The 27,094-nt window shown below is 39.4% G+C and overlaps 1 protein-coding gene and 2 non-coding genes across 3 annotated transcripts; all 3 read right to left on the bottom strand.

The window, feature by feature from the left end:
• Positions 1 to 16: 16 nt before the first annotated feature.
• Positions 17 to 23,311, bottom strand: slc12a3 (solute carrier family 12 member 3). Its single transcript, XM_051952601.1, is given in 31 exon segments — positions 17 to 1,411; positions 2,611 to 2,678; positions 2,755 to 2,893; positions 5,423 to 5,438; positions 5,441 to 5,494; positions 5,497 to 5,507; positions 5,733 to 5,784; positions 5,787 to 5,842; positions 5,998 to 6,083; positions 6,162 to 6,198; positions 6,200 to 6,230; positions 6,479 to 6,561; positions 6,648 to 6,762; positions 7,450 to 7,477; positions 7,479 to 7,559; positions 8,359 to 8,473; positions 9,217 to 9,316; positions 9,465 to 9,623; positions 10,524 to 10,622; positions 10,707 to 10,830; positions 11,918 to 12,025; positions 12,329 to 12,483; positions 14,692 to 14,776; positions 15,794 to 15,924; positions 15,997 to 16,108; positions 16,827 to 16,937; positions 17,466 to 17,605; positions 20,396 to 20,491; positions 20,582 to 20,657; positions 21,877 to 21,999; positions 23,084 to 23,311. Coding segments are annotated over 31 exon segments (2,961 nt in total). The 3' UTR covers positions 17 to 1,269.
• Positions 23,312 to 26,077: 2,766 nt separating this feature from the next.
• On the bottom strand, positions 26,078 to 26,149 carry trnap-ugg (transfer RNA proline (anticodon UGG)). The gene has a single exon. It is a non-coding gene; the product is annotated as a tRNA-Pro (tRNA).
• Positions 26,150 to 26,525: 376 nt separating this feature from the next.
• On the bottom strand, positions 26,526 to 26,597 carry trnap-cgg (transfer RNA proline (anticodon CGG)). Its single transcript has one exon. It is a non-coding gene; the product is annotated as a tRNA-Pro (tRNA).
• Positions 26,598 to 27,094: the final 497 nt, after the last annotated feature.

Genomic DNA, 27,094 nt, shown 5'->3' on the forward strand with positions numbered 1-27,094 from the left:
AAAAAATGGACACCAGATCAGTAAATCTCGTTTTTATTAATTTTTCATACAGAAAACAATTTTCTACTGAGACAGAATGTCACAAAGTCATTATAAAGAAAAATACAGAAAATTAAATTAGCTTCATGTTTACTTTGCTTTATTAAAATCCAAATGATTCAGACAATTAGAAGAAGAGCTGATGGTGTTTATTCTATTTAAATATATTTCATTGGTCAGAATCAGCATTTAGATTAAAGACAATCATTTATTTCCACCTAATGTTGACTGTTTAAGGCTGAATAATTAAACTAAATTTTATATAAAAAAAGAGAAAAGCATAAATGATTCAGATTCTACATTGATGACTGAAAACAGATAATTATGATATTATATTGATCATAAATCATTTTGCTGCTTCATTCTCTGGTTATTCAGACATTACAGGTCATTTCTATAGATCCTCAGGTTTCTTCATTTATTGTGATGTAAAAAAATGAATAATGCAAAATAAAATCAATCTAAACTAACAGAAGCTCATCGTCACTTATTTATCGTTCTGTTCCATCTGTCTTAATATTTATCATTATCCATAAGTTTGGTCAAAGTAACGATAAATTTAGGAAAATTAATAAATTTAGCCAAATTATCCAAAAATTTAGTGAACTTAATCATATATGTAGTCAAATTATCTACACATTTAATCAAATGATCCATAAATATACTAAAATTAACCATAAATTTAGTCAAATTAATTATAAATTTAGTTAAATAAATATAAATTTGGTAAAATTATCCATAAATGTAGCCAAATTAACCATAACTTTAATGAAATTATCCATAAATTTAATCAAGTTAACCATTAAATTAGTGAAATATCCATAAATTTAGTAAAATGAACCAAAACTGTTTTATCAGAGATCCAGTTTGGTCATCAGGTGGATCAGAGAAAAATAAGATGTTCGGGGAACTCCAGACTTATTTGGGATTTAAAAATATTGTCAAATTCTTTTCTCACAGTTTTTAGATCTGGTCTCAGGACAAGAACATTTACACACTACCGATGTTTTAGCATTTTCTACGTGAATTATGGGATGGAAAACGTCCTCCAGCTCTGGACTGACGCGTGGAAAAGACGTTCAAAGTGTTTCCTGACGTTCTAACTGTGTCTTCAGATCGATAAATCAATCATTCCTGCTGCTAGTTTCTGTCCAACGCTGTGACTGGATGAAGTTTAGAGCCGTTAAAGGTCAAACTTCTACGCTGTTTGTTAAAGAAGTGTTGCAGCTCTCACTGGCAGTAGAAGGTGAGAACGTTCTCCTGGTTTCCTCGGACCAATAGGACGGGAGGCCTCAGGTCACGTGACAGGAAGTCGAGCCAGGCCAGGTAGAGCATGCTGGGACACACACCTGTCCTCCCCACCGGCATGGTGCTGTTCAGGAGGAGGGAGAGTGAAATGACCACTGTGTTTACAGTGTTCACACGTTTCCTGATTTAAACGCAGCAGAAATAGAATCAGTTTATGTGTGGACAGTAGAGTTTAGATTTATGCTGTTTTTAATCCTTTTATTCTGTTATTACCGCCCAGCAATCATCATTTTCCGGAAGGTATTGCTTTGAGCTGCATGGTCTTGGTTGGTTGGTTGGTTGCTTGTTTGTCTGTAACACTTTGGTTTCCGTGCGATAACTCCATAAAATATTGATGTAGCCTCACCATATTTGGTACACAGGTCTACCATAATAAGACACAGGTCACGTTTGCATTTGGTGACCTTGGCCTCATTTTCAAGGTCACAGGGGTCATCTTTGTCGCCGGGCGGTCCAAGTTTGGTAAAACTTCTTGTTTTACTGGTTATTAACAAAAATGAGAACATTTTACTATTTTCTAGTCTCTAAAATACATCACTGACGTTATTATTCATCATGATATTGATTCAAAATCTGGAAAATCAAACAAATAAATTCAATAAACTCTGATTATAGTCGAGTTGAAAAATGAAAAATGTCATTTTAAACAGTTTTTGAAACATTTTGACAAATATGGAAAAATTTGGGACGATTTTTGTGTAATTTTATCCAAGTTTCATGTAATTTGACCAATATACGATAATAATAATACTAAAAAACAACAAACACATGTGAGTTGTGGTAGAAACTGACCCAGATCAGTTTAAACCCATCCAGGTGTCTCAGTCTGAACTCTGGATCTGGTTTCTGGTCAGAACCTTTTTTTTCTACAGTTTTCTTCAACTGTTGACTCAGAAATTGGATCATTTTTAATCAGTTTAGGTCATTTTTCAGCAATTTTTTTGTCAGCTTGGATCTTTCTCATCATTTTGGATCATTTTTGTGTCTTTGGGATCATTTTAGAGTCTTTAAGGAGAATTTTAAAATCATTCTGGTTCTCACCTGGATGGAAGTAAAACAGTTTTAAATCTATCCAGGTGTCTGAACACTGGATCTGTTTATTGTAAAAAGAATCTACATTTTTAGTATTTGTTGAATGAATCTAAAATTTCACAGACATTATTTTAATATGCAGAGTTTGACAGTTGTTTGAGCAGAAACTGTTCCTGTTACCTATTTATATTTATCTATAAAAACCCAGCAGAAGAAGAAAAAAAATCTCACATGACGATCAGAGCGGCGTCTCTGGAATAGTCCTTCAGAACCTCGTTGAGTCGGATCTGTCGGAGAGTCTGAGCACACACAGGGTTAAAACCACAACAGAGACCACGTTTCTGGTTCTTTTAGCTTCTTTAGCTGCTCTCAGACCTTGGCCTGGTTCCTCTCCACGTCCTGCTGGCTGATCCTCCAGGGCTCCTCCTGCTGCCTCCCCAGCCCACAACCAGGATCCTGTTTGGGGTCCGGATCCACCCTGAAGGGTCCGATCAGGTCCTCGAACCGCCGGACGCTGGACAGAGAGTTAACCAAGCAGGAGCTGGTTTAGCTTCAAGATCCAACATCTCAGAACCAGGAGATCCTGTCTGAATGCAGCCGGTCAGTAGCCTAGCCGCGCTAGACAACCCACGGCAATTAATTCTCTGCCAGGGAGGGTCTAGTTACCCTCCATAAGGCTCGAGGCTGGATGCTCCTAAAACTGGCCGGACCAATCACCATGAAGTGTAGAGTCAGAAGGCGGGCGTAACTAAGTGACGACAGAGGCGTGACGATTCTGACAGAAACAACCGGCGCACAATAAACAGTTATCTTTGGACTCGGCTTTGGCCACAGCCCTTAAAGATTTGAAGCTAAAATTCAACCTGAAAGATAAACAAAGGACGGCACTGAAGTGTTTCATTGAGAAGAAAGACGTATTTGGACTTATGCCGACGGGATATGGCAAATCCTTAATATACCAGTTGGCTCCGCTGGTTGGGAAGCTAATGGGACTTAGCCACAATCCGCTGGTGCTCTCGGAACTACATCAGCCTATTCGTTGCACTGATTGGTTGTATACCTACCCAATGCTGCAGAGGGATTTGATAGACAACCTTTTAGCCCGACTCCCTCCCTGTCGAGCTTCCCTAGACCCTTGTGCCTTCAGAAACATGGGTGTAGCATGGCTAGGCTAGCCGGTCAGCATGTTCCATTTTAAATAAAAAACATCTAAAAAGAGCTTTTTTCAGTATGAAACTTCTTCTGCTCAGCTTAAATGTAATCAACATATAAATGCTTCATTTCACAGGTTTCTGGTTCACAAACAGCGTTTTAAATAAAGTTTACTTTCAGTTCAACTGACTGATGGATTTACTGATGAACCTTCACTAAAACGTCTCCGGTTTTCAGACAGAATCAAAAACCTAAAGTTTAACATAAAAAACTAAGTAAAATGAGATTAATCTGGAGTTTACTTTGGCTTTTTTTTTTTTGCTAAACTTGAGTTTATGGACGATAAATTAAATTGTTTTCTGTTCATAAGCTGTAATAAAAGTTTCAGAAAGCGACCACAAAGAGACAAAAAATAAGAAAAACAAGACAAAAATGAGACATAAAATGAGAAAAACAAGACAAAAAAAATAAGAAAAATTGACAAAAATGAGAAAAATAAGACAAAAATGTCTGAAGGTTCTCAGTCATCCAGGTCATCTTAAAGGCATTAGAGGAGATTTAATTTCCTACCACTATGAACGTAGCATGCGCACATACAACCTCTCCCTCACCCCCTCTAACCTCCCCCCTCTAACATTACGAAGAAACGCCCCCCTCCAGAAACTTGCATAGGACTCGTGAAGTTGCCTACAGCCGCAGTATAATCAATAATCAATAATACATTTTACCTGTCCAGAAGGAATTTAGCAACCAAGGCATCTGTCTTTAGGTCCATTTGTTGCTTGAGCTGACGCCATCGCCCAAATGACTCGCCAATAATCACTTTTGTTTTTGCATTCTCGCCATCCAGTCGTCTTTTATTTTCTCTGACCTCAAAAAATGACTTTCTTTACGGCTGGGTCCCCCTGGATCTTTATCTGCCATTATGTAAAAAAGATGAGCAAAACAAGTCTCCAGCTAACTACGAAGCTATACCAAAGCAACACATACACAAACACGTAAGTCCAAGGCGTACGTAATCTACGTAACTAGGCCTGAGCCGGAAGATTTTGATTGACAGGAAAGGGAGCAAACCAAACGCCTCGGTCCGAGCGCATTGATTGGCTGATGTTTTCAGTCCTGCCATGTCCACAGTTATTTTTTTTAATCTTATTTTTTTAGAAACCATAGATACAAGTCCACTAAAGGTCAGTATATTCATTTTATGTGAATCAGACAAATTAAACAAACAAAAAAAAACCCTCCATAATGCCTTTAAGGTGAAAGATTTAGTTCAGGCAACTGATCACAAGATTGGTTGATGCAGACTCTACCCACAAGATTAAGTCCAGTTGCCTGAATAAACCCTTCACCCCAAGACAAAAATGAGACAAAAATGAGAAAAAACAAGACAAACAATAAGAAAAATGAGACAAAAAATTTGAAAAATGAGAAAAATAAGAAAAATGAGACAAAAATGAGAAAAATTAAACAAAGAATTAGAAAAAAAAAAATTTAAAAATTAACAGAATGAAAAGAATTAGACAAAAAACGAGACAAAGCCCAGAGACTTGTCCTCATTTAACTGATTGTTTTTGTCTCTGTACTAATTATGGATTCTCTGGTTTTAAGTTTTCTTGTCTGTTCGCTCTCAGCACTAACTCGTCTGCATAACGTTTTTATTTATTTATTTATTATAAATATATTTATTTATGTTCTAACCTCTGATGAACCGTTGATCTGAGATAATTAAAGAACTGAACTAAACACTGATAGAAATGATTCCTAATGGAGTTAATAATGAGATATTAATTGATGTTTTACTTTTGGTTCATGCATTTCTGGATAATGAACATTATTTCTGAACCTAACAGGAAGTTAGCAGCTCAGGATTAAACCTCCGTGAAGTCACCTCTCAGGCTGAGGGTTCTGTGGACGTCTGGAAGAACCTCCACCTCATGGAAACCCAGACGGAACTTCTTGTCAGAGCCACAACTCTGGAAACACAAAACGAGTGAAGTCTGGAAATTTTGACAGAATCTCAGGAGTTCAAACACAATCCAGAAACAAACATGAACTTCACTAAATGTTCTCCTGGAGAAACGTTTCCTCTGTTGGAGTATCAAGCATAACGGACTGCTAACGGCTAAAAACAAACCAGCTAACGGCTAAAAACAAACCAGCTACAGATTCGTGTTATGAACAGGTCTTCAGGTTCTTACTCCTGCCTCTGCTCCTCCTTTCGGTCCAGTTCTCCTCCAACAAACACTCGCACTTACAGCTGGACCAGCGCCTCCTCCTGGTCAGCAGGTAGGGCAGCAGCAGGTCAGACCTGGAGGCAGAAACAGACATGGAGAACCTGAAGTTCTGGAGATAGATAGAGATGGAGAACCTGAAGTTCTGGAGGTAGACAGACAGGAGAACCTGAAGCTAATAAGAGACAACAGTGACAGAAGAAGGGACCAGGACCGAACCTCCGTCGTAGACAGCCAGTAGACGTCGATGGTCTTCTTTCCTTGTTTCTTCTGGAAACACTGAGCCCAGCTGAGGTCTGGTCCGACGGCAGACAGAAGCTGAAAACACAGAAGACAGACTCAGGACCCAGGATCTCCAGCTCAGATGGTTCCTGATGTCTGGTACCTACAGGTGGCGCTGGTCTGGATGCAGGACGGAGCTGAGATGTTCTCTGGACTCCGAGAAAGCCTCAAAACCAGGATTCACTGGAGGAACAAACACGGTCAATGAAGACCATTTGGAGTCATTTATGACAAATTTTAAGTCATTTTGGGACAAATTGAGCAGCTTTGGACAGATTTTAATTCACTTTTGGCAAATTTTAAATCTTTTTGGAGAATTTTCAAACACATTCAGAGAAACACGAGTCATGTGGTCAGTTCAGAGCCATTCTCCTCAGGTTTGACACATTTTCTCAGATTTTACTGCTGAAGTAAACTAATTCCTCTCTCACCGTGTGATCGATGCGGAGGAGAAATGTCGAATCCTTCTCTCATTCTGAGGACACAAACACCAAACTGCAGGTCGAAAGCGTCGCTGGAGGGCAGAGAAGGACAAATAAAATAAATATTCTGCTTTAAACCGACTCCACGCTGCAGGAAACGTTGATAAAGAGGCTGAACTGCAGGATTCCTATGTAGCTGTGAGCAGCTTCAGGTGACGATGTGGACCAGTCGCTCTTAAAACCCATCAGAACAACGTTGGGCTTCATACGACCCAAACCTGAACCCTGGAAGACAGCAAGGAGAAGATCAGAGGAAGGAAGGAAGGAAGAAAGAAGGTAAAAATAAGGAAAGAAGGAAAAAGGAAGGAAAGAAGAAAAGGAAGAAAAGGAAGAAAGGAAGAAAGAAATAAGGAAGGAAGAAGAAAGAAGAAGGAAAAGAAGGAAGGAAGAAAAGAGGAAAGAAGGAAAAAGAAGGAAAAAAGAAGGAAAAAGGAAGAAGAGAAGGAAGAAGAAAGAAGGAAGAAGGAAAGAAGGAAAAAGAAGGAAGGAAAGAGAAGGAAGAAGGAAGGAAGAAGAGAAGAAAATAAGGAAGAAGAAGGAAGAAGGAAAGAAGAAGAAAGAAAAAGGAAAAAGAAGGAAGAAATAAGGAAGGAAGAAGGACAAAAGAAGAAAGCAGGAAGGAAAGAAGGAAGGAATGTAAGAAATAAGGAAGGAAGAAAGAAATAAGGAAGAAGAAGGAAAGAATAGAAGGAAGAAGGAAAAAAGAAAGAAGGAAAGAAGGAAGGAAGAAGAAAGAAGAAGGAAGGAAAGAAGAAGAAGGAGAGGAAAAAGAAGAAAGAAAGAAGAAAGAAGGAAAAAGAAGGAAAGAAGAAGGAAAAGAAGGAAAGAAAAGGAAAAGAAGGAAAGAAGAAGAAAAAAGAAGAAAAAAAAAGAAGGAAACAAACAAACAAACTGGCCATGGTGTCTGTCAGACCTGCACAGAACGTTGACTCCTGATCTCAGGTCTGCTAGCTACAACTCCTCGTACGAAGCTCTGACCTTCCCTGGGTTTCAGCAGGAAGACGTGGCGGCTGCTGTTAGCTTCCTGCAGCTCAGACGGACCACGAAGACGCCTGAGGACACACGGACAAACAGCAGAACATGAAAGCTCCGGTTCTCCCTGGACAGACCAGAAGGCCAAGCAGGGTTCTCCTGCAGCTCTGCTCACTTTCGCAGCTTTTTCTGTCCATAACTGCAGATTTAAACCAGAATCTGTGAAGTTTAGGTTCAGATATGAAATCATTCATGAGATCTTTTTCTTTTATCGCCATCCACCCATTTTCTGGAGGTTTATTCTCACATTAAATCTGTTTCTGCAACAACGTCTGAGAAAATATTAAAGATGAGGACCTGAAATTTCCTCATCATGTCTCTAATTCAGAATCTATAAAATTGAACAAGAGATTAAATAATCCTGATGATGAGGAGTCGAAAACTAAAAGCCAGTAACGTGCAGGGAGGAGGTCGGGGTGGGATGGGACGGGTCAACAAGATTGTGGCTTTGAATGTCGAAATATGGGAAAAAAGTGAAGTTATTCATCGTTAATGTTATTTTACAGTTTTGGGAAAGCATCCTAAATGTTTATTTTTATTGTGATATTTACTCGATAATAAAAACAAATAATGAGAAAAAAATACTGGTTTAACTGGTCAGGTCCGCCTTAAATCATTAAATTTTCACAACAACTTCTTCTCAGAATTGTCCCTCAGAATGTTCACAGCATAAAATAAGGATTATTTATAAAGGTATCAGTGGAATGTTAGATCCTTTCTGGGGTAAACATCTGCAAAAATCAGCAGCTTTATTCTCACATTAAATCTGGTTAAGTGTGTGTTTGGAGTGTTTTGACCCCAGTGACGACGTTTCCACACATCATGAGGCTCAGACGTTTGGTCAAACAGCTGACGAGGTCGACCAGAACGGGTCGACGGCTGGGAGGTCCGGTCAGAACCAAACACTGAGGCCTGAAACAAACACAATGAACGATCAGAACCAAACAACTGAGGCTGGAACAAAAACAATGAACCGATCAGAACCAAACACTGAGGCCTGAACAAAAACAATGAACCGATCAGAACAAACACTGAGGCCTGAACAAAAAACAATGAACCGATCAGAACCCAAAACACTGAGGCCTGGAACAAAAACAATGAACAATCAGAACCAAACACTGGGCCTGGAACAAAACAATGAACCAATCAGAACCAAACACACAAAAACAATGAACAATCAGAACCCAAACACACAAAAACAATGAACCGATCAGAACCAAACACTGAGGCCTGGAACAAAACAATGAACCAATCAGAACCAAACACACAAACACAATGAACCGATCAGAACAAACACTGAGGCCTGGAACAAAACAATGAACCAATCAGAACAAAAACAAAACAACAATGAACCGATCAGAACCAAACACTGAGGCCTGGAACACAAAGGGATGAACTGGTCTTTCAGAATAAATCACCTGGTCTGGGTTAGTCTCATGTTTTTATCTGCTCCTTCACCTCCAGACAACAACAAAACTATTAAATCTGTCTGAAAATGACTTGAACTGAATTTTACTGAATAAAGCATAAAAAATAGCTTTGAAATGGGAATATACCATCTTTTTTTAGGTATTTAAGCATTATTTTGTCATTTTTGTGTTCTTTTACTACTCTTCTGTGTCATTTTTGATAGCCATTTCAGAATGCCCTCTGACCTGTAGTTCTTGACGTGATCCTCCACGCTGTTGAGGCCCACACACTGGTTCAGGGCAAAGCTGTAGGAGCCGGCCTGGACCGACGAGCCCCAGTTCACATCTGGACACAGCAGGAGGAGGGTGGATGGATGGAGGGAAGGATGGATGGATGGATGGTTGGATGGATGATGGATGGATGGATGATGGATGGATGGATTGGTGGACAGATGATGGATGGATGGAGGTAGTGCATGGTACTGTGTGTTTACCTGGCTTCTTGTACAGCGTGTATCCCAGCAGGAAGACCACCACTCCAAAAGCGATGAGCGCCGCCCACCAGGTCAACAGGAACATGATGACGACACAGCAGACGGCTCCAAGCAGAGAGAGCCAGCAGCTGTAGAACCTGAAGCTGGGACGCCACCCTGAATAATATAGAACGATATAACACATTTATATACACATTAATACAATATAAACACGTATAAATATGTATTAATCCAGAGAGCCAGCAGAACCTGAAGCTGGGACGCCACCCTGAACACACATGATACTTACAACACATATGTACATTTATACATACAATGTGAGCACTTATAGACATATTTTAAGGGGCGGCTGTGGCTCAGGTGGTAGAGCGGGTCGTCCAATGCTCAAAGGGTTGGTGGTTCGATTCCTGCTCTGTCCTAGTCATGTGCTGTTGTGTCCTTAACCCTTCTTACCTCCAGTGCTGCTCTCACACTGGTGTGTGAATGTTGGTGGTGGTCAGAGGGGCCGTAGGCGTGGATTAACAGCCCCGCTTCCATCAGTCTGCCCCAGGGCAGCTGTGGCTACAAATGTAGCTTACCACCACCAGAGTGAGAATGTGTGAATGAATGATGGATCCATTGTGAAGCGCTTTGAGTGGCCAGAAAAGCACTATGTAAATCTAATCCATTATTACTAAAATTAGATACAACTTGAACATACATGAACATATTTATACAGACCACGCTTTTTTGTGTCTGTGTCATTTTTGTGTTATTTAAGCATCGTTGTGGTATTTTAGCACGCTTTTGTGTCATTCTTGTTTCTTTTTGTGTTGCTTTGGCGTCATTTTGTCATTTTTGTGTCATTTTTGTTATTTTAGCATCGTTTTGTCATTTTTCTGTTGTTTAGTATTCCTTTACCATTTTTGTGTTATTTCAGCATCATTCTGTCATTTTTTTTTTAGCTAACGTGATGTTGAAGTTAAACCAAAATGATTCAACAACGTTTCCTGTGTTTTTCCTGCAGCTGTGGTGTTCAATGAACGTCTGTGTTTAAACTGCAGGTGTAGCGTCTGACCTGTGAGTTGGTGACGGAGGCGTGGAAGCAGCTGAAGTTGATCAGAGAATAGGAGCAGAGGAAGAAGTTGGAGATGATGGGAGCGATGGTGTTCAGCTCGGCTGGGAGGAGGAAAGAAAAGTCAGCAGTATATGAAACCATTTCATTTAGTTTCTGCAGAGTTTTACATACTTTAAATTCTCAACCAATCAGAATGAAGCAGACGGCGATGATGTAAGCGAGCAGGTAGCCTCTGATTGGTTCCTTGTTTTTACCGTAGCCTTTACCGAAGAATCCGATCAGAGGGTAGAGTCTGTCCTGACACAGGACACTGGAGGAGAAACACAAGTACATTAAATTAAATACATGCTGCAAACCTGACCACACAGGAGCCTTAAACAAATACAGAGTAAAATTAACTTAAATTTAATTTAATTAAAGCTGCAAACCTGACCACAATAGGTCCATGAAAATAAACAAAATAAAATAAAATTTTAAATTAAATCCAATCTTCAGTCAGTTTGGATAATTTTTAGGTAATTCTGAGTGAATTCTGACTCATTTTGGTCAATTTTCGGGTCATTTTCAACAAGTTTTATGTCAACTGGGATCGTTTCTCATCATTTTGGATCATTTTTGTGTCTTTTCGGACAAATTTCGTGTCATTCTGAACACATTTTCTGAAATTATGCATCACTTTTGAGTCATTTGGGACACATTTTGAGTCACTGTGGAAAATCGTAGTGTTATTTTGCTGGTTTTTACTCATTTGTAATAATTTTCATTTCACTCTCAACACATTTTCAGTCACTTTGGGTCACTTTTTAGTAACTTTTGAGTCATTTTGTACCATCTGAAATCACGTTAGGCAGGATTTGTTATTTCTGACAATTCTCATGTCATTCAGCAAATTTCCCTGTAATTTTGGATCATTTTCAAGTCATTTGGGACACCTTTGAAATAACTTTGGATTATTTTTGAAGCACCGTGGACAAATTTTGTGTCATTCTGCAAATCTTCAGTCTGTCTGGATCATTTCAAGTCATTTAGGACAAAATTTCAGGCCCTTTTGAACATTTTTTTCAATAACTTTGGGAACTCCTGGGTTACTTTGTAAGTTTTTTGTCATTTTTTAGACACATTTGAATAATTTTGGGACAGTCTAGTTTCATTTTGGACATTTTCAACAGCTTTGATAAATATAGAAAAATTAGGATTTTTGTGTAATTTTAGACAAATTTCATGTAATTTGATTTATAAAAAACATCTGAGATCTGGTGGAATTAAACAAGTCGAATTAATTTAAAAACACAGAAACAGGAAGCATCAAAGTAAAACAGAAACAGGAAGTATCAAAGTAAAATAGAAACAGGAAGTATCAAAGTAAAACAGAAACAGGAAGTATAAAAGTGAGAACCTGGAAGACTTTGGGTGCAGACACCAGACAGGCCAACGCCGAGGACAGAGTCGCTCCAAAGATCCCAGCGGTTATTAAAGGAGCAAATCCAGAAACCAAACTCATCGTCTGGACACAGAAATATGATTTTAATGAACTGGAGGTTCATCTGGCAGCAGAATAAAGTTTAAACCCTCTGGAAGAACAGTCTAAAGCGTAGTTTTCCCCCCAAAACTCAACTGAAATTATAATAAAAAGATCATCTTTAGCTATAAACAACGCTGTATTTATCAAACGGACATTTGAATCGCCTCAGACACAGTTTGTTTATTTCAGGATATTTAAATGCTCCTGCTGCTTTATAAAGGAATTAATTCTGTGTTTCAGTCAGACAAACCTTTCTGAGATGTAAAGAAAGAGTGTTTGTGTTACCTGGTAGTAGTTACTGATTCCATACGAGCAGCTTCTATTGTTTATACACTCGGTAAAGTCCCAGCCGTAGTTACAGGATAAACCAACGCAGTCAGCAGACGAGGAAGAAAGAGAGTCATTTAATAAACCAGACGCATCCCTGAGCACACAGGCCCCTGGAATAAATATACAAAATAAAATAAATTAAATATATGCTGCATCCCTGAGCACACAGGCTCCTGGAATAAATATACAAAATAAAATAAATTAAATATATGCTGCATCCCTGACCACACAGGCCCCTGGAATAAATATACAAAATAAAATAAATTAAATAAAAATAAATACATAATACAGACCTGAGCACACAGGCTCCTGGAATACATATATAAAATAAAATAAAATAAAATAAAATAAAATAAAATAAAATAAAATAAATAAAAACAAAATCAGTACATGCTCTAAACCTGACCACACAGGCTCCTGGAACACATTATATTAAAGTAAATTTGCAAAGAATATAATATTCACATATCATGTATTATAATATTCAAAAGAAAAAGTCATCATTTTAATTATTGTAAACGATCATTTTATTTTTTAATCTCCAGCCTTGTATTTCTACAAACGGGGATTTGTTTTTTCCTAACACTTGACTGCAAAATTTCAGGTCCTTTTGAACATTTTTGGAAAAATTTGGGGAAATACTGAGTCATTTTGGAAGGTTTTTGTCATTTTTTGGACAACCTTTAATAATTCTGGGTCAGTTTAGTGTCCCTTTGGACATCTTTAAGCATTTTGAACAGTTTGAGACATTTTTGACAAATATAAAGAAATTTGGGCCGTTTGTGTAATTTTAGTCAAGTTTCATGTAATTTGATCAATTTATTATTAAAAAAACACATTTGTTCTGAATCACATCATTTCCTCTGAAACCGAATAATTTTCAAGCAAAGACAGTTTTCATTTCATTTTCAACGAGTTTCCTGTAATTTTGGATCTTTTTTGTGTCGTTTTGCTCAAATTTTGAGTCATTTTCTGTCATTTTTGAAACATCGTGGACTAATTTTGTGTCTTTCTGTAAATCTTCAGTCAGTTTGGATCATTTTTGGGTGAATTCTGACTCATTTTGGACAAGCTTCTGGTCATTTTCAACAAGTCTTACGTCAACTTGGATCTTTTCTCGTCATTTTATGTCCGGACCCTTCCCTCATACTCTGCAACTTTAAATGCTTTAACTCTCTTCATGCCTTTTCTCCCTCTCCTGTCAGCAGAGCTGACGAGCAGCAGCTGAATCTGATCAGGTAATCAGTCACCTCCGGCAGAGTCTGAGCAGCTGACAAGCATTCTCCTAATTACCCACCGACCATAAAGACTCCGGCTCTTCCAGCAACACTTCGTCAGATCGTTAGACTTGACTACATGTCAGTTTATCCTCCTGCCTTTTTGCTCTGCTGCTGGGATGAGTTTTTGTTAATCCTGTTTCTCCAGAACCCGCTGCTCGGACTCCTACAAGCTGCTTTTCCTTGGTTCTCCCTCCTGGACCCAGTCATTCTCCAGGCTCATCTGTCACCGTCTGAATTCTCCAGTCTACAGCCAAACCCTCACTCCTTGCCAACTCCAGCCACCGGGGGTCTAAAACCAACCGGCGCCGCACTCTGCCTCCCCTCCTCGAACCAACAGCCGCCGACTCCCCAGTGAGAACGTTGCCCACCTGACACCCCTCCTCATTCTTCCCTGACAGTCTCCGGCTTCCCCTGCCGTCAGATCCCTCTAAATCCTCCTACAATAAACCTTTTTTAAAACTGCATCTTGGCCTTGGTGGTGGTTCTCTGCTCGAGTCCGGTCCTGATTGCGTGACAATTTTATATCATTTTTGTGTCTTTAGGATCATTTTCGAGTCACTTAGGACCAATTTCTTGTCATTCTGAAGTCATTTTCTGGAATTATGGGTCATTTTTGAGTCATTTTAGACAAACATTTCAGGTCCTTTTGAACATTTTTTTTTTTTTTTTTTTTTTTTTACATTTTTTGGGTCATTTTTTTTGGACAAATTTTTACTAATTTTGGGACAGTTTAGTGTCATTTTGGACATTTTGTCTTTTTGAACTGTTTTTAAAAATATTTGAAAAATTTAGGAAGATTTTTGTGCAAATGAAATCATGTTATTTGATCACTTTTTAAAAAAAATTAAAAACTGTTCTGGTTAAAAACTGACCCAGATTCAAAGCGGGGACTTCCATCTGTGAGGATACAGCGTTAACCACTGAGCCACCGTGTCGCCCAGGACTTTTATACAAACGTTATTCTGAAGGAATCGGTTTTTGAACCATAACGCTTCAGTGAAAAGTGTAAAACCGTGTTTTATGGTCATGTTTTGGTACCGATGGTGGCTGAGATGATGAGGTAGGAAACCGTAGTCCAGAAAATGGCCATGAGGGTTCCTCTGGGGATCGCCACCGTGGGGTTCTGAGACGGAGAACACATTTAACATTAGACCACAGTTTACTCATAAATACTGCATGATAAAACAGATTAATGTGCGTGTGTGTGTGTGAGGTTTATATGCTGAAAATCAGGATTTAATGGTCGGTTTTAGTGCAGTTTGCAGCTGGAGCCATTAAAAAAAAATAAAAAAATTTTGAGTTATTTTGGGCAATTTTTAAGCAATTTTGAACAATTTTTGATTGATTTTGGTCAAATTTTAAACGCATTTTAAGTCATTTTAGACATTTTTAGGCCATTTTGAACAAATTTTTTTGAATCATTTTGGACATTTTTAGGTAATTTTGAACACATTTTGAGTCATCTTGAACATTTTTTAAATAATTTTGAACAAATTTGAAGTCATTTTGGACATTTTTTAGGTAATTTTGAACAAATCTGGAGTAATTTTTGGTAAATTTTAAGCTCTTTTGGTGAATTTGGGCATTTTTTTGGGGGTTGTTATGGACTAAAGTTTGTGAGTCTGACAAATTTTGAAAAAGACTTCATAATTTTTGAGTAATTTTTAATATTTTGTGTCGTTCTAAACAAATCTTTAGTCATCCTGACCACATTTAAGGCCATCCAGGGTCATATTGGAGTGATTCTGGATAATTTCCATGCCATTCAAAACCGGATTGAGGAAATCAATTCAGGTTTTTTGTCATTTTGGACAAATTTTATATAATTTGAGAGACTTTTTGAGTCGCTAAGAAAACTTGTGTTTTGTAATTATTTTTGAACAGATTTTCAGTCATTTGGTTGATTTTTTTTTAGCTGTTTTGCTCAATTTCAGCATTTTTTGAGTCAATTTTTGGATCTTTTTGGACAAAGTTGGGCAGCATGATTATATATAACCAGCTGTGATCTTCAGTATTATGGGATGTTCCCTGGTGTGAACAGTTTAGAGTCCTACAAACAATCACTGGTTCCCTGGATGTGGTTCTGGTTTCTGATGATTCACCAGGTAAATCTTTGACCTCACTGCTTCCTGTAAACCACCTTCAGGTCTCCGGAGATGTTGGCTCCTGCCAGGATCCCAGTGGCCGAGGGGAAGAAGATGGAGAACATCCCAAAGAAGCTGCCTTCAGGTCCTCTCCAGCCGGGGACGAAGTTGGCAGCGAAGATATCAGCTGTTGGAGGAGAAACGGTGATTATCCTGGAACAATGCCAGAAGAAAACCTCTCATGAAGGACAGTCCCTACCTCTGTAGCTGAAGAACCCTTTGGACTGTTTCTCTGGTGAAGCAGGGATGATGGTTCCAACGATGTAATTAACAAACGACACCATAATGACCAGGAAGAACAGGATCTGGGCCTGTGAAGGAGAAAGAGCTGGTTTTAAACATGGCTCCTGGTTCTTCAGACGTTGGTAAATAAAGATCTGAAGTGTAGAGCACCTAACAGAACAACTAATCACAAACTATTCTCATCATCGATTAATCAGTTTGAGTTTTCTGTATATTTCAAACAGCTGCTGCTTCTGGAGCTTTGTTCTTTGCTTTCAGGCCTTCTTTTGGAACACAGCTAATCTTTTACCGACATTTTACAGGGATGAGAATTTTCCGCGGATCCGCGGAATTCCGCAGATTTTGTCATTCCCAGGGTCATTCTTGTGAATCGTCTAAATTCGAGGAGAAAATTTTTTTGGGGGGTGAGGTATGTTTATGGTCGGCGAGTCGTCATATCGAACGGCTGCTAATATCCACCGCGCTGAATGCTAGCTGCCACTCAGTGAGAGCAGTCATGTACAGTCCTGTAATCGAATCACCATGAAGTGTAGAGTCCAGGGATGGGAATCCCTGAAAAATTTCCGCTGATTTAATTTCAAGTTTGAACACTTTATTGTCGCTGATACTCCCGCGAGATGGTACCGACGTTAACGATAGCTTGTTAACGACAATTGTCAACGGCCCAGCGATTGGAAGTCGCTGCGCACACATTACACCCCCCCCCCCCCCGTCAACAACTTTCCGCTGGAATCAGAACTTGCCAATCCCATCCCTGATTTTAACAAACGTATCAGAAGCACCAACCTTGGACTCCCAGGCCATCCCCGCCATGGAGATCCCCAGCAGACACGTAACCGTGACGACGCCAATGATGCGGATGTCGTTGGTTCTGTCCACCATGACGGCTCCATGTTCCTGAAAGAACCGTTTAAAGAGAATCAAGATTTCTGGTTTCAGGATCAACGCTGAGCTATGAAGTGAAGAAAAGTAACTTCATGTCTATCTGCTGGACTGATGGAAAAGTCCATTAAAAACTGATAAAACCATTACCCTCCTCTATGGACTTCAAGGACCTGGAATGTTCTAAGTGAGACTAAACTAAAAGACTGGAAGCAGGAAAGAAGAACGTCTCCTGGAGAAAGTTCTAGAGTAGACCTACCGACAACTGGAGAAAGTTCTAGAGTAGACCTACCGACAACTGGAGAAAGTTCTAGAGTAGACCTACCGACAACTGGAGAAAGTTCTAGAGTAGACCTACTGACAACTGGAGAAAGTTCTAGAGTAGACCTACTGACAACTGGAGAAAGTTCTAGAGTAGACCTACCGACAGTAGACGTTCAAGAGTATACCTGCCTCTTGACAAAAGTTCTAGAATAGAACCTTCTCTACTCTAAAACTTTCTATAAACTTTTACTTTCAGGTATCTAGGGTGAATGCACTCACACTCATGAGGTCTGTCACCGTCTCGGCGAATCCCACAGTGTGCATCGCCACGGCAACGGCGTTGGCGAAGGCGAAGATCAGACCGATGGAGCCGCCGAGCTCCGGACCAAGACTCCGACTGATCAGGAAGTATGTTCCTCCTGGAGGAGAGCTTATGATCAATCAGAGGTCAATCGCTGTTTACTGAGTTCTGCAAAATATTGGGGCCGAATTTTGAGACTGTTGGATGTTTTAAGACCAATTTGCACCCTTGGATAAAAGAAATGTGCAGCCATTTCAGGGTTCAATGTCTCTAGAAATAAAACCCAGACAGCCATGAAGGAGGTGAGAACACAGAATCACAGCAGAACACACATTTTTGGGTCTTTAAAAAAGGGGGAAAAAATTTGGAAATGCTTTAAAGTGTCCAAAATGACTCCAAAAATGTCCAAAAAAAAGACTGTAACTTCTCCAAAAGAACTCAAAATGACTTGAATCATGTCTTAAAATACTCAAAAATGACCAAATTTGGATTAATAGATAATTATTAACCCTTTGAAGATGGACTAAAAAGCAGATTTTATATTTCATAGAACTTAGTTTTGGTTCCATAAAGAGAATCTGAGACGGTGCAGAATGTGACCAGGACTTCAAAATAAAAGCATGTACTTTGGCAAACCTCCATTGGATCACTTTTGAGCAATTTTAATTTCATTTCCAACAAATTTGCTGTGATTTTGGATTATTTTCAAGTCATTTTTTTAGACTAATTTTGTGTTCTGCAAATCTTCAGTCAGTTTGGATCATTTTTGAGTCATTTTGGATGCTCTCACCGGGATGGATTTAAAAGTGATCAGGTGTCAGTTTTATCAGAACTCAGATGTGCTTTTATTAAAAATTGTTCAAATTACATGAAACTTGACTAAAACTGCACAAACATCATCCAAAATCTGTCAATATTTGTTAAAAATGGCTCAAAAACTGTTCAAAATGACAAAAGTTGTCCAAAATATTAAAATTTGTCCAAAAAAAATGACAAAAACCTTTTAAAATTTCCCCAAATTATTCCAAAACTGTCCAGAATTACTTGAAAATTGTCCAAAATTGGTGAAATCTGGATTATCTTCAGGTTGAGACACATGGATGGACGTAAAACTGATCTGGTGAAAAAAATAATGATAGAAGAAACAAAACAGAGCAAAAGCAGAGAATACTGGGATACACTGCACAGGCCAGACAGACTATTACAACAAGGGCGTAGGTTTGCATAGGGACAGTAGGGACATAGCACTACCAACTTTTCAAGAGGGTCAAATTGTCCCCACCAACTTTTAAGCAACCTTATTTGCATTATATAATGAGTTCAGTTATATAGGTCATTTTGATTGTCTTATGTTGTAAGAATAGAATTGACCCTACCATTATTAAGTGAATTATTTTCATTATGTTCAGACCAGGTTCAGACTTACATTTACCCCTTTTCACTTGCTGAATGTGCCGGTCCAATCAAACGTGCGTTTGATTGGCTGATGACGTGACCCCCCCACCCCACGCACACGCACACTCACACAGCCCCGACAGAAATACACAAGAAATAAACATGCCGCCTTCTCCGCCCCCTTCGAAGAGGAGGGATATTAGAAGTTTTTTTCGGCCAGCAGCAGCAGCAGAGGACACTGTAAGTAATGTAAAAAGACGTCAATGTTGTGGACGTGGGGAACACACCACTAATGTTGCTACTGAAAGTCTGACCTGCATCAGAGTTAGCATAACATTAAACTGTGTGAACTTGCTAACCTGCAAAACTCGAGTAGGAAGCTGCTTAGAGAGAATTGTCCTCCTGTATGTGTTTTCTACTGTTAACGTTAATTAAACTGTGAGAAATGTAGTGAACTCTGCTGGAAAATATAGAACCAGAAAAACGTGAGCAAGAAGCTGCTAAGAGAGAGAGGTCCCAGTCTGTGTTTCACAGGAAAGTGTTGACAGTCAAAAAAAACCACATGCTGCTGCTTTTCTTCTGGTTTAGAAGGAAAGAAGGCTAGAGCATGTTGTGACTTTACACTTTTGAAACCAAATACCTATTAGTGCATTTATTTATTATTTAAAATGTATTTAATTACCATCACCTGAACCAATACACATGAAAGTTAGTATAAGTCAATACAGATTTATTTTGCATTGATCATTTAGCTTATCAATAAATTAGGTTCATATTCGTGAGAAATGTAGCCCTGACCCCCGTTCACCCAATCTGTTTGGTCTTATTAATGTCCCGTCCCCAGCAAAAAGTGTACATGCAGGTTATGCTGTTATATCGTCCCTACCAATGTTGAGACCAAACCTATGCCCTTGTATTACAAACACAGGATAAAAGATGTATAAACAGACAGGGCATCCAATCAGAGAGAGAAATAAACAAACAGAACACTGGAATAATGCAGTGTTATTGTGATGCAGTCATACAGGAGGTCCTGATACTGATGGGGTCTGCACCGTGTCTTGGTCCATTCTTATGTGAGCCCAAAAGCAGTCCCAGGAGGTGGTCCCATCTTCTGTATTGTCCTTTAGTCTGTGCAGCATGGATTTGTAAGATGCTGTCTCTTCGTGGGAACAAAGTAGTATTTCGTGCGCACATTATAGCTATATCGTGGCCACAATTTATTTATTTTTTTACCATGTCATGAGAGGGGCTCCGTAAAAAAAAATAAAATGATGGAAAATCATTCTAAAAGAACTCAAACTTCTCCTAAATGTGCCCAAAATTTTCTCGAATCATGTCATAAAATCCTCAAAAATGTCCAAATTTATGGAAAAAACAATCCCATCTCTGAAAATACATGATAATTATGTTTCATAGAACTCAGTTTTGGGTCCGTAAAGAAAGAAATCAAATCTGAGATGGTGCAGATTGTGACCAAAACTTCAAAATAAAAGCATGCAGTTTGACAAACCTCCTTTGACTTTGCCGTTGGTGGCGATGGCTGACGTGGACAAACCAGTGATCCCAGTAATACAGGAGGACAGGAGGATGATGACCCAGGTCAGACCTGAAGGACAGAAGATCGCGCTGAAGAAACGATGATTAAAGGGATGTACAGTGGATGAAGATGAAGATGAAGGAGGTTTGTTGAGCGTACCGACTCCAGCCTGAGCTGTGATCCACGGCAGCCTCAGGTACAGAATCACCCCCCAGATGTTCAGCATGCAGCGGATCTGCAGACAGCGAGTCTATCAGGGGGTTTTATTCAAACATTTCCACATATTTAACAAAAAAAGTTCTTTGTCTTTTTCTATCTTCTTTAAATTTTTCCCACATTTTATTTTATTTTATTTGTTTAACCCTCATATCGTCCTCAGGGTCAAACTGACGTGTTTTAAAGTTTGAAAGTGTGAAAAAAAATATATTTTCACAGTGAAAATTTCCACATTTTTGGGAAATTTTTGGTGAAGAGAAAGAAATGTTAAAAAAAATGTTTCTGAAGAACATTCACATAAAAATCAACCAAAATCCAGCGAATTTTGCTGGATTTTGGTTGATTTTTATGTGAATGTTCTTAAAGAAAATATTAGAAATTTTATTGATATAAATGGAATCATTTAAGACATTTTTAGGATTTTTTGGAAGACTTTTACTCATTTTTTGGAAACTATTTAGAAGAATTTTCTTGCCAAATTTGGAGGATTTTTTAAAATAAAACTGTTAAGGGAAACTTTTAAGGAATTATTGGAATTTTCTTCCTGAAGGTTTTGCAAATTTAAAGTCTGTAAATGTGGGGGAAAATGTACTTTTATATATTTTTAGGATTTTTTTTTGAAAAATTTGAATCAGTTTCTAAACATAAAAGAATTTTCTTGCCAAATTTGTGGGATCATTTTTTAAGTAAGACTTTTAAGGTAAACTTTTAAGAAATTATTGGAATTTTCTTCTTGAAGGTTTTGCAATTTTAAAGTTTGAAAATGTGGAACAAAAAAATTCACAGTGAAAATTTCCACATGTTTAACATCTTTGGGAAATTTTTGAAAATTTTTTTGGTGGGAAAAAAAAGTTTAAAATGTTTCTGAAAAACATTTTAAAAAATCAACCAAAATCCAGCGAATAAAACTTTTAAGGGAAACTTTGAAGGAATTTTTTTTAAATTTTCTTCCTGAAGTTATTTGCACATTTCCAGAAATTTAGGGATTTTTTTGTGGAATTTTTGGATTTTTTTCAGACAAGGAAACAGTATGTTTGGAGCCTGTAAATGAGGACAACAGGAGGGTAGGTAAATATGGTAAATATTCCAGCAGGATTGTTCTCCATGTCTCAAAACTCAGATCGTCTGTAACCGGTTCTTTAACATGACGAGGAGTTCTCTGGACTCCAACGGCCTCCACAGTTAAAACCCTCAGAATGTGTGATAGTGAGTGTAGTGCTTGTTTGACCTCCACCCACCATGACTCCCTGAACCCAGCCGAACCGGGTCGGCTCAGGAGGAGGCTCCGTCGTTTCCTCTTCATCGCCGGAGGACTCGGTCGGTCCGGTGGTCTCCTCGTACATGGGGGGTCTGCAGTCGTCCTGGTCGAGCTAAACCAAACCGCTGGACGTCAGTTTAACTCAGAATGCTTTAGAAGCTGCTTTAAAGCTCCTCATTCCCAGAAATAAACATCAGAGCCGCTGTGATTAACTCAGTAGTTGTCAACTGTTCAATTAACCGCCGAGTATTTTCATAATTAATTTAAATAGTTTTATTTTAGTGTCAGAGTGGTCTAACCCTGAACCCAGACACAGCGTTCCAGTGGAATGTCAGACCGTGCTGGAAAACACTAAACTTTGAACACATTTTTCTCAGAATCTACAGGAAGTGGGTCAGACCATCCTCTTCAAACCCTTACTGACAAAGATGCTTCAGAAATGATCCAGAATGATTCAAAATGACCTGAAAATGATCCAGAATTACTGAAAAATTCCTGGAAATGGTCTAAAATGATGAAAATTTGTTCAAAATATCACTAAAATTGTCCAAAATTACTCAAAAATCATCCAAAATAATCATCATAAAAAATACAGAACGGTACATTTGTCCAAGATGCTTGACATTTTTTTTCAAAAGTGATTGAAAATGTGTCCCAATGACTGGAAAATTATTAAGAATTAGATGTAATTTGTTCAGAATGACTTGAAATTGTCTAAAATGTCTGGAAAACGATCCAGAATCAGTCAGAATGTGAATAAATGAATAAAATCATCCAGAATGACTGAAGATGTGCAGAATGACCCTGAATTTGTCCAACATGCTTTAAAAATCATCCAAAATTACTCTAAAATGACTTGAAAATCATCCAAAATTGCGAAAAATGTGTCCAGAATTACAAAAACGTTGACAGAAATGATAAAAATCTTCCCAAAACGACTCAAAAATGGTCCCAAATTACTTATTTGTGATTGTAACTCTCCCCTTAGAATCACTAATGCATCTTTTTTTAGTTTAATAGAAAGCTACCATTTTACTTTAAAATCAACAAAACTTTACAAAACTTCAACTAAGCCTCCAGGTAAAGGCCTTTCCCTTCGTGTGCACCTTTCTTTTGGACATTGACTTGTTAAACTAGCATTTCTGTGTTTCCTTCCTATTTAAAGTGAAACATTGGCGTGTGGTCACCTCTGGCTTGGCGTGCAGCTGGTACAGAGACGGTCTGAACCGCCGCCGTCGACCCCAAACCTCGGTGTTGGCGTAGAAGTCATAGTGCGGCGGAGCGTCCAGAGTCTCGTAGCCGGTCAAAGCGTCTGATTTATCGCCGTAATGTCGGTAGAAACCAGAATCCTCCAGCCCTCCAGGTGTCCTGTAGGTGGACAGGTGGACGCCGTCGCTGCCCACCGGGAGCTCCATCCACGTCTTCTGATCAGTCCACCGGTCAGGCTGATGGAGCAATGCTGGGTTCCAGCAGAATGAACGAAGCCTGGCTGCAGCGCCGCTTTTATATGTGACCTTGTAGGAAAAGCCTGAAGGAACGAGTCGAACAAGACTCATTACACCAACTGTTAAACCCGACACGGACGATTAAACGCCACCGCTGTGCCAGGAAGTACACCGGTCCATTTACCCAGGAGTCCTGTGTGAAACGTCCTCAAAGGGATTCAACATTTTTTGAAATATTGCTGAAAGTATCGGGCTTCATGTTGTATTTTCAGACCTGCTGTTCATGTTAAAGTGTGTTTGAGTTTCTGTTTAAGATGTGAACAGCATCATGACACTCAGACTCACCTGTAGATGACCTTCACTGACCCTGAAGCAGCACAGCATGAAGGAGTTTCACCGTTAAGGCTGGGTTCTACTGGGTTCTACTTCTACTGGGTTCTACTTCTACTGGGTTTTTACTTCTACTGGGTTCTACTTCTACTGGGTTCTACTTCTACTGGGTTTTTACTTCTACTGGGTTCTACTTCTACTGGGTTCTACTTCTACTGGGTTTTTACTTCTGCTGGGTTCTACTTCTACTGGGTTCTACTTCTACTGGGTTTTTACTTCTACTGGGTTCTACTTCTACTGGGTTTTACTTCTCCTGGGTTCTACTTCTGCTGGGTTCTACTTCTACTGGGTTTTTACTTCTACTGGGTTCTACTTCTACTGGGTTCTACTTCTGCTGGGTTGTACTTCTACTGGGTTTTTACTTCTACTGGGTTTTTACTTCTGCTGGGTTCTACTTCTGCTGGGTTCTACTTCTACTGGGTTCTACTTCTACTGGGTTGTACTTCTACTGGGTTTTTACTTCTACTGGGTTTTTACTTCTACTGGGTTTTTACTTCTACTGGGTTCTACTTCTACTGGGTTCTACTTGTACTGGGTTTTACTTCTACTGGGTTTTTACTTCTACTGGGTTTTACTTCTCCTGGGTTCTACTTCTGCTGGGTTCTACTTCTACTGGGTTCTACTTCTACTGGGTTCTACTTCTACTGGGTTTTACTTCTACTGGGTTTTTACTTCTGCTGGGTTCTACTTCTGCTGGGTTCTACTTCTACTGGGTTCTACTTCTACTGGGTTTTTACTTCTACTGGGTTTTTACTTCTACTGGGTTTTTACTTCTACTGGGTTCTACTTCTACTGGGTTCTACTTGTACTGGGTTTTACTTCTACTGGGTTTTTACTTCTACTGGGTTCTACTTCTACTGGGTTCTACTTGTACTGGGTTTTACTTCTACTGGGTTTTTACTTCTGCTGGGTTCTACTTCTCCTGGGTTCTACTTCTACTGGGTTCTACTTCTACTGGGTTGTACTTCTACTGGGTTTTACTTCTCCTGGGTTCTACTTCTACTGGGTTCTACTTCTACTGGGTTGTACTTCTACTGGGTTTTACTTCTACTGGGTTCTACTTCTGCTGGGTTGTACTTCTACTGGGTTCTACTTCTGCTGGGTTTTACTTCTGCTGGGTTCTACTTCTGCTGGGTTTTTCTACTATTGGGTTTTACTTTCTGCACAAACGAGCCGTGCGTAAATGAGAGACCATGTGCGGCGTCTGCTCCCAAACTGCAGGGGGCAGTGTATCGCAAACACAGGTCTACCTGGTCTACTATAGTACCAAACTAGAGAAGAAGACCTTTTCCATTACACCACTTACATAGCATTTTAACAAATAGCTGCATTTCAGTAGTTAGTTGTAATTTCACACATGAATAGTTCATAACCCGGTTACCACGGTGACCTCTGTGTGATGGATCTTATAAGTGCACGTATTTCCAGACTTCAGCTAGTAGGTCCTGGTCCTCTGCCATGCTTTATTCGTGCATCTCCATCCGCTTTGGTTAGAAAAATGTGGAGGTGTGCGGAGTGGAAATTTTCCGCAGGAAAGGCTGCTGGGGGGGGGCGTGGCTGTGAAAATTACACAATTTTTCCTCACGGAAGCGGTAAACATAAAACAAGCTTTAGCGTGTTGTTCACTGCTTTAGGTGTATTTGTAATAGAAATAACAGAACAATTTGGTTATAATAGTTAAAAATAGCTTGTTGTAAACCTTGTTAACTTATCCAGCTATGTTTAGTTCAGCTCAGTTTCATTTTTCTTGCACCATTTTACAACATACAGTAAAAACCTTATAATATTGTATTATAGAAAAAAACTAACAAATAAGGATTTCTTTTGACACTCATTGCTAGAACTCTCCTCTACCAACAGCTGTGTCTTTTGCATTTGAATCAACTCCTTTTCAAGACAGTCCAGGGCTCAGCCAGGATTTGAACCCAGGACCTGTCACACACGAAGTGAGAATCATACCCCGAGACCAATGAGCCTCCAATGCAGAGAAAGATTTCACCTCCACGGCCTGAAATGATCCAGAGATTCCCTTTGAGACTTGGCATCAGAAGAAAAACTGTATTGTACCAGTTAAAACCTCTGTCAGAACCAGGATCAGGGAGGGCAGACGTCTACTTCGACTGTTCAGGGTGAGGATGGTAGTTGATGTGATTTCAGTCTAAGTCTGACCCAGGCCAGAAGGAGTTGCAGCTTCTGAGAAGTTTGTTCAATTTGACTTCAGGGTCAATGCTTTCAGATCAACAGGAAATCATGCAGAGGAGACTAAATTGTTCTGTTTCTTGGATTTACAGTCTTCTTACCAGCTCATCAATCACTTGTTGAAGAGTCACCGCTTTCTAACAAACAGGGCTCATCCGGGATTTGAACCCGGGACCTCTCACACCCAAAGTGAGTATCATACCCCTAGACCAATGAGCTATGTTAGAAGGAGTAGATTTTATCTCCACAGATGGAAATGGTTCCAGCTGATGACATAGATCCAATGATTCCTTTGACAGAAGAAAAAAACTTCCTTTTACCAGTAAGAAATGTCTAGCAGAACCAACCACCTGCCTTGACGGAAAAGGACGGCAGTTGGTGTGATTTCAGACTAAGACTGATCCAGTCAGAACGACGTTGCAGCTTCTGAGAAGTGAGAAGTTTGTTCAATTTGACTTCAAGGCCAACATGTTCAGTTGGTTTCAGATAAACAGGAAGTAATGCAGGAAAAGACTACATTGCTCCTTAGATCCTCTTAGAAGCTCATCAATCACACGCTGTAGGTTGTTCAAAAGTCACCACTTTCCAACAAGCAGGGCTCGTCCGGGATTTGAACCCGGGACCTCTCACACCCGAAGTGAGAATCATACCCCTAGACCAACGAGCCACAAACATGCAAAAAGATGTCACCTCCATGGCCTGAAATGATCCAGCGATTCCCTCTGAAACCTGCCAACAGAAGAAAAAAGCTCCCTTTTGTCAGTAAGAAACCTCTGTGAGAACCAGGCTCAGGGAGGGCAGACATCTGCCTTGACTGGTCAGGGTGAGGGGAAATGATGGCAGTTGGTGTGCTTTCAGACAAAGACTGACCCAGTCAGAAAGGTGCTGCAGATTTTGAGAAGTTTCTTCATTTTGACCTCTGAGTCAACATGTTCAGTTGCTTTCAGATCAACAGGAAGTCACTAAATTGTTCTGTTGTTTGGATTTTCAAATACAAGAACTGCTAGCCTAGCCGTGCTAGACAACCCATGGCAACGAATTTAATTCTCTGCCAGGGTGGGTCTAGTTACCCTCCATAAGGCTCGAGGCTGGATGCTCCTAAAACTGGCTGGACCAATCACCATGAAGTGTAGAGTCAGAAGGCGGGCGTAACTAAGTGACGAC

Source organism: Acanthochromis polyacanthus, chromosome 8, assembly GCF_021347895.1.
Source record: "Acanthochromis polyacanthus isolate Apoly-LR-REF ecotype Palm Island chromosome 8, KAUST_Apoly_ChrSc, whole genome shotgun sequence".
Lineage (NCBI taxonomy): Eukaryota > Metazoa > Chordata > Actinopteri > Pomacentridae > Acanthochromis > Acanthochromis polyacanthus.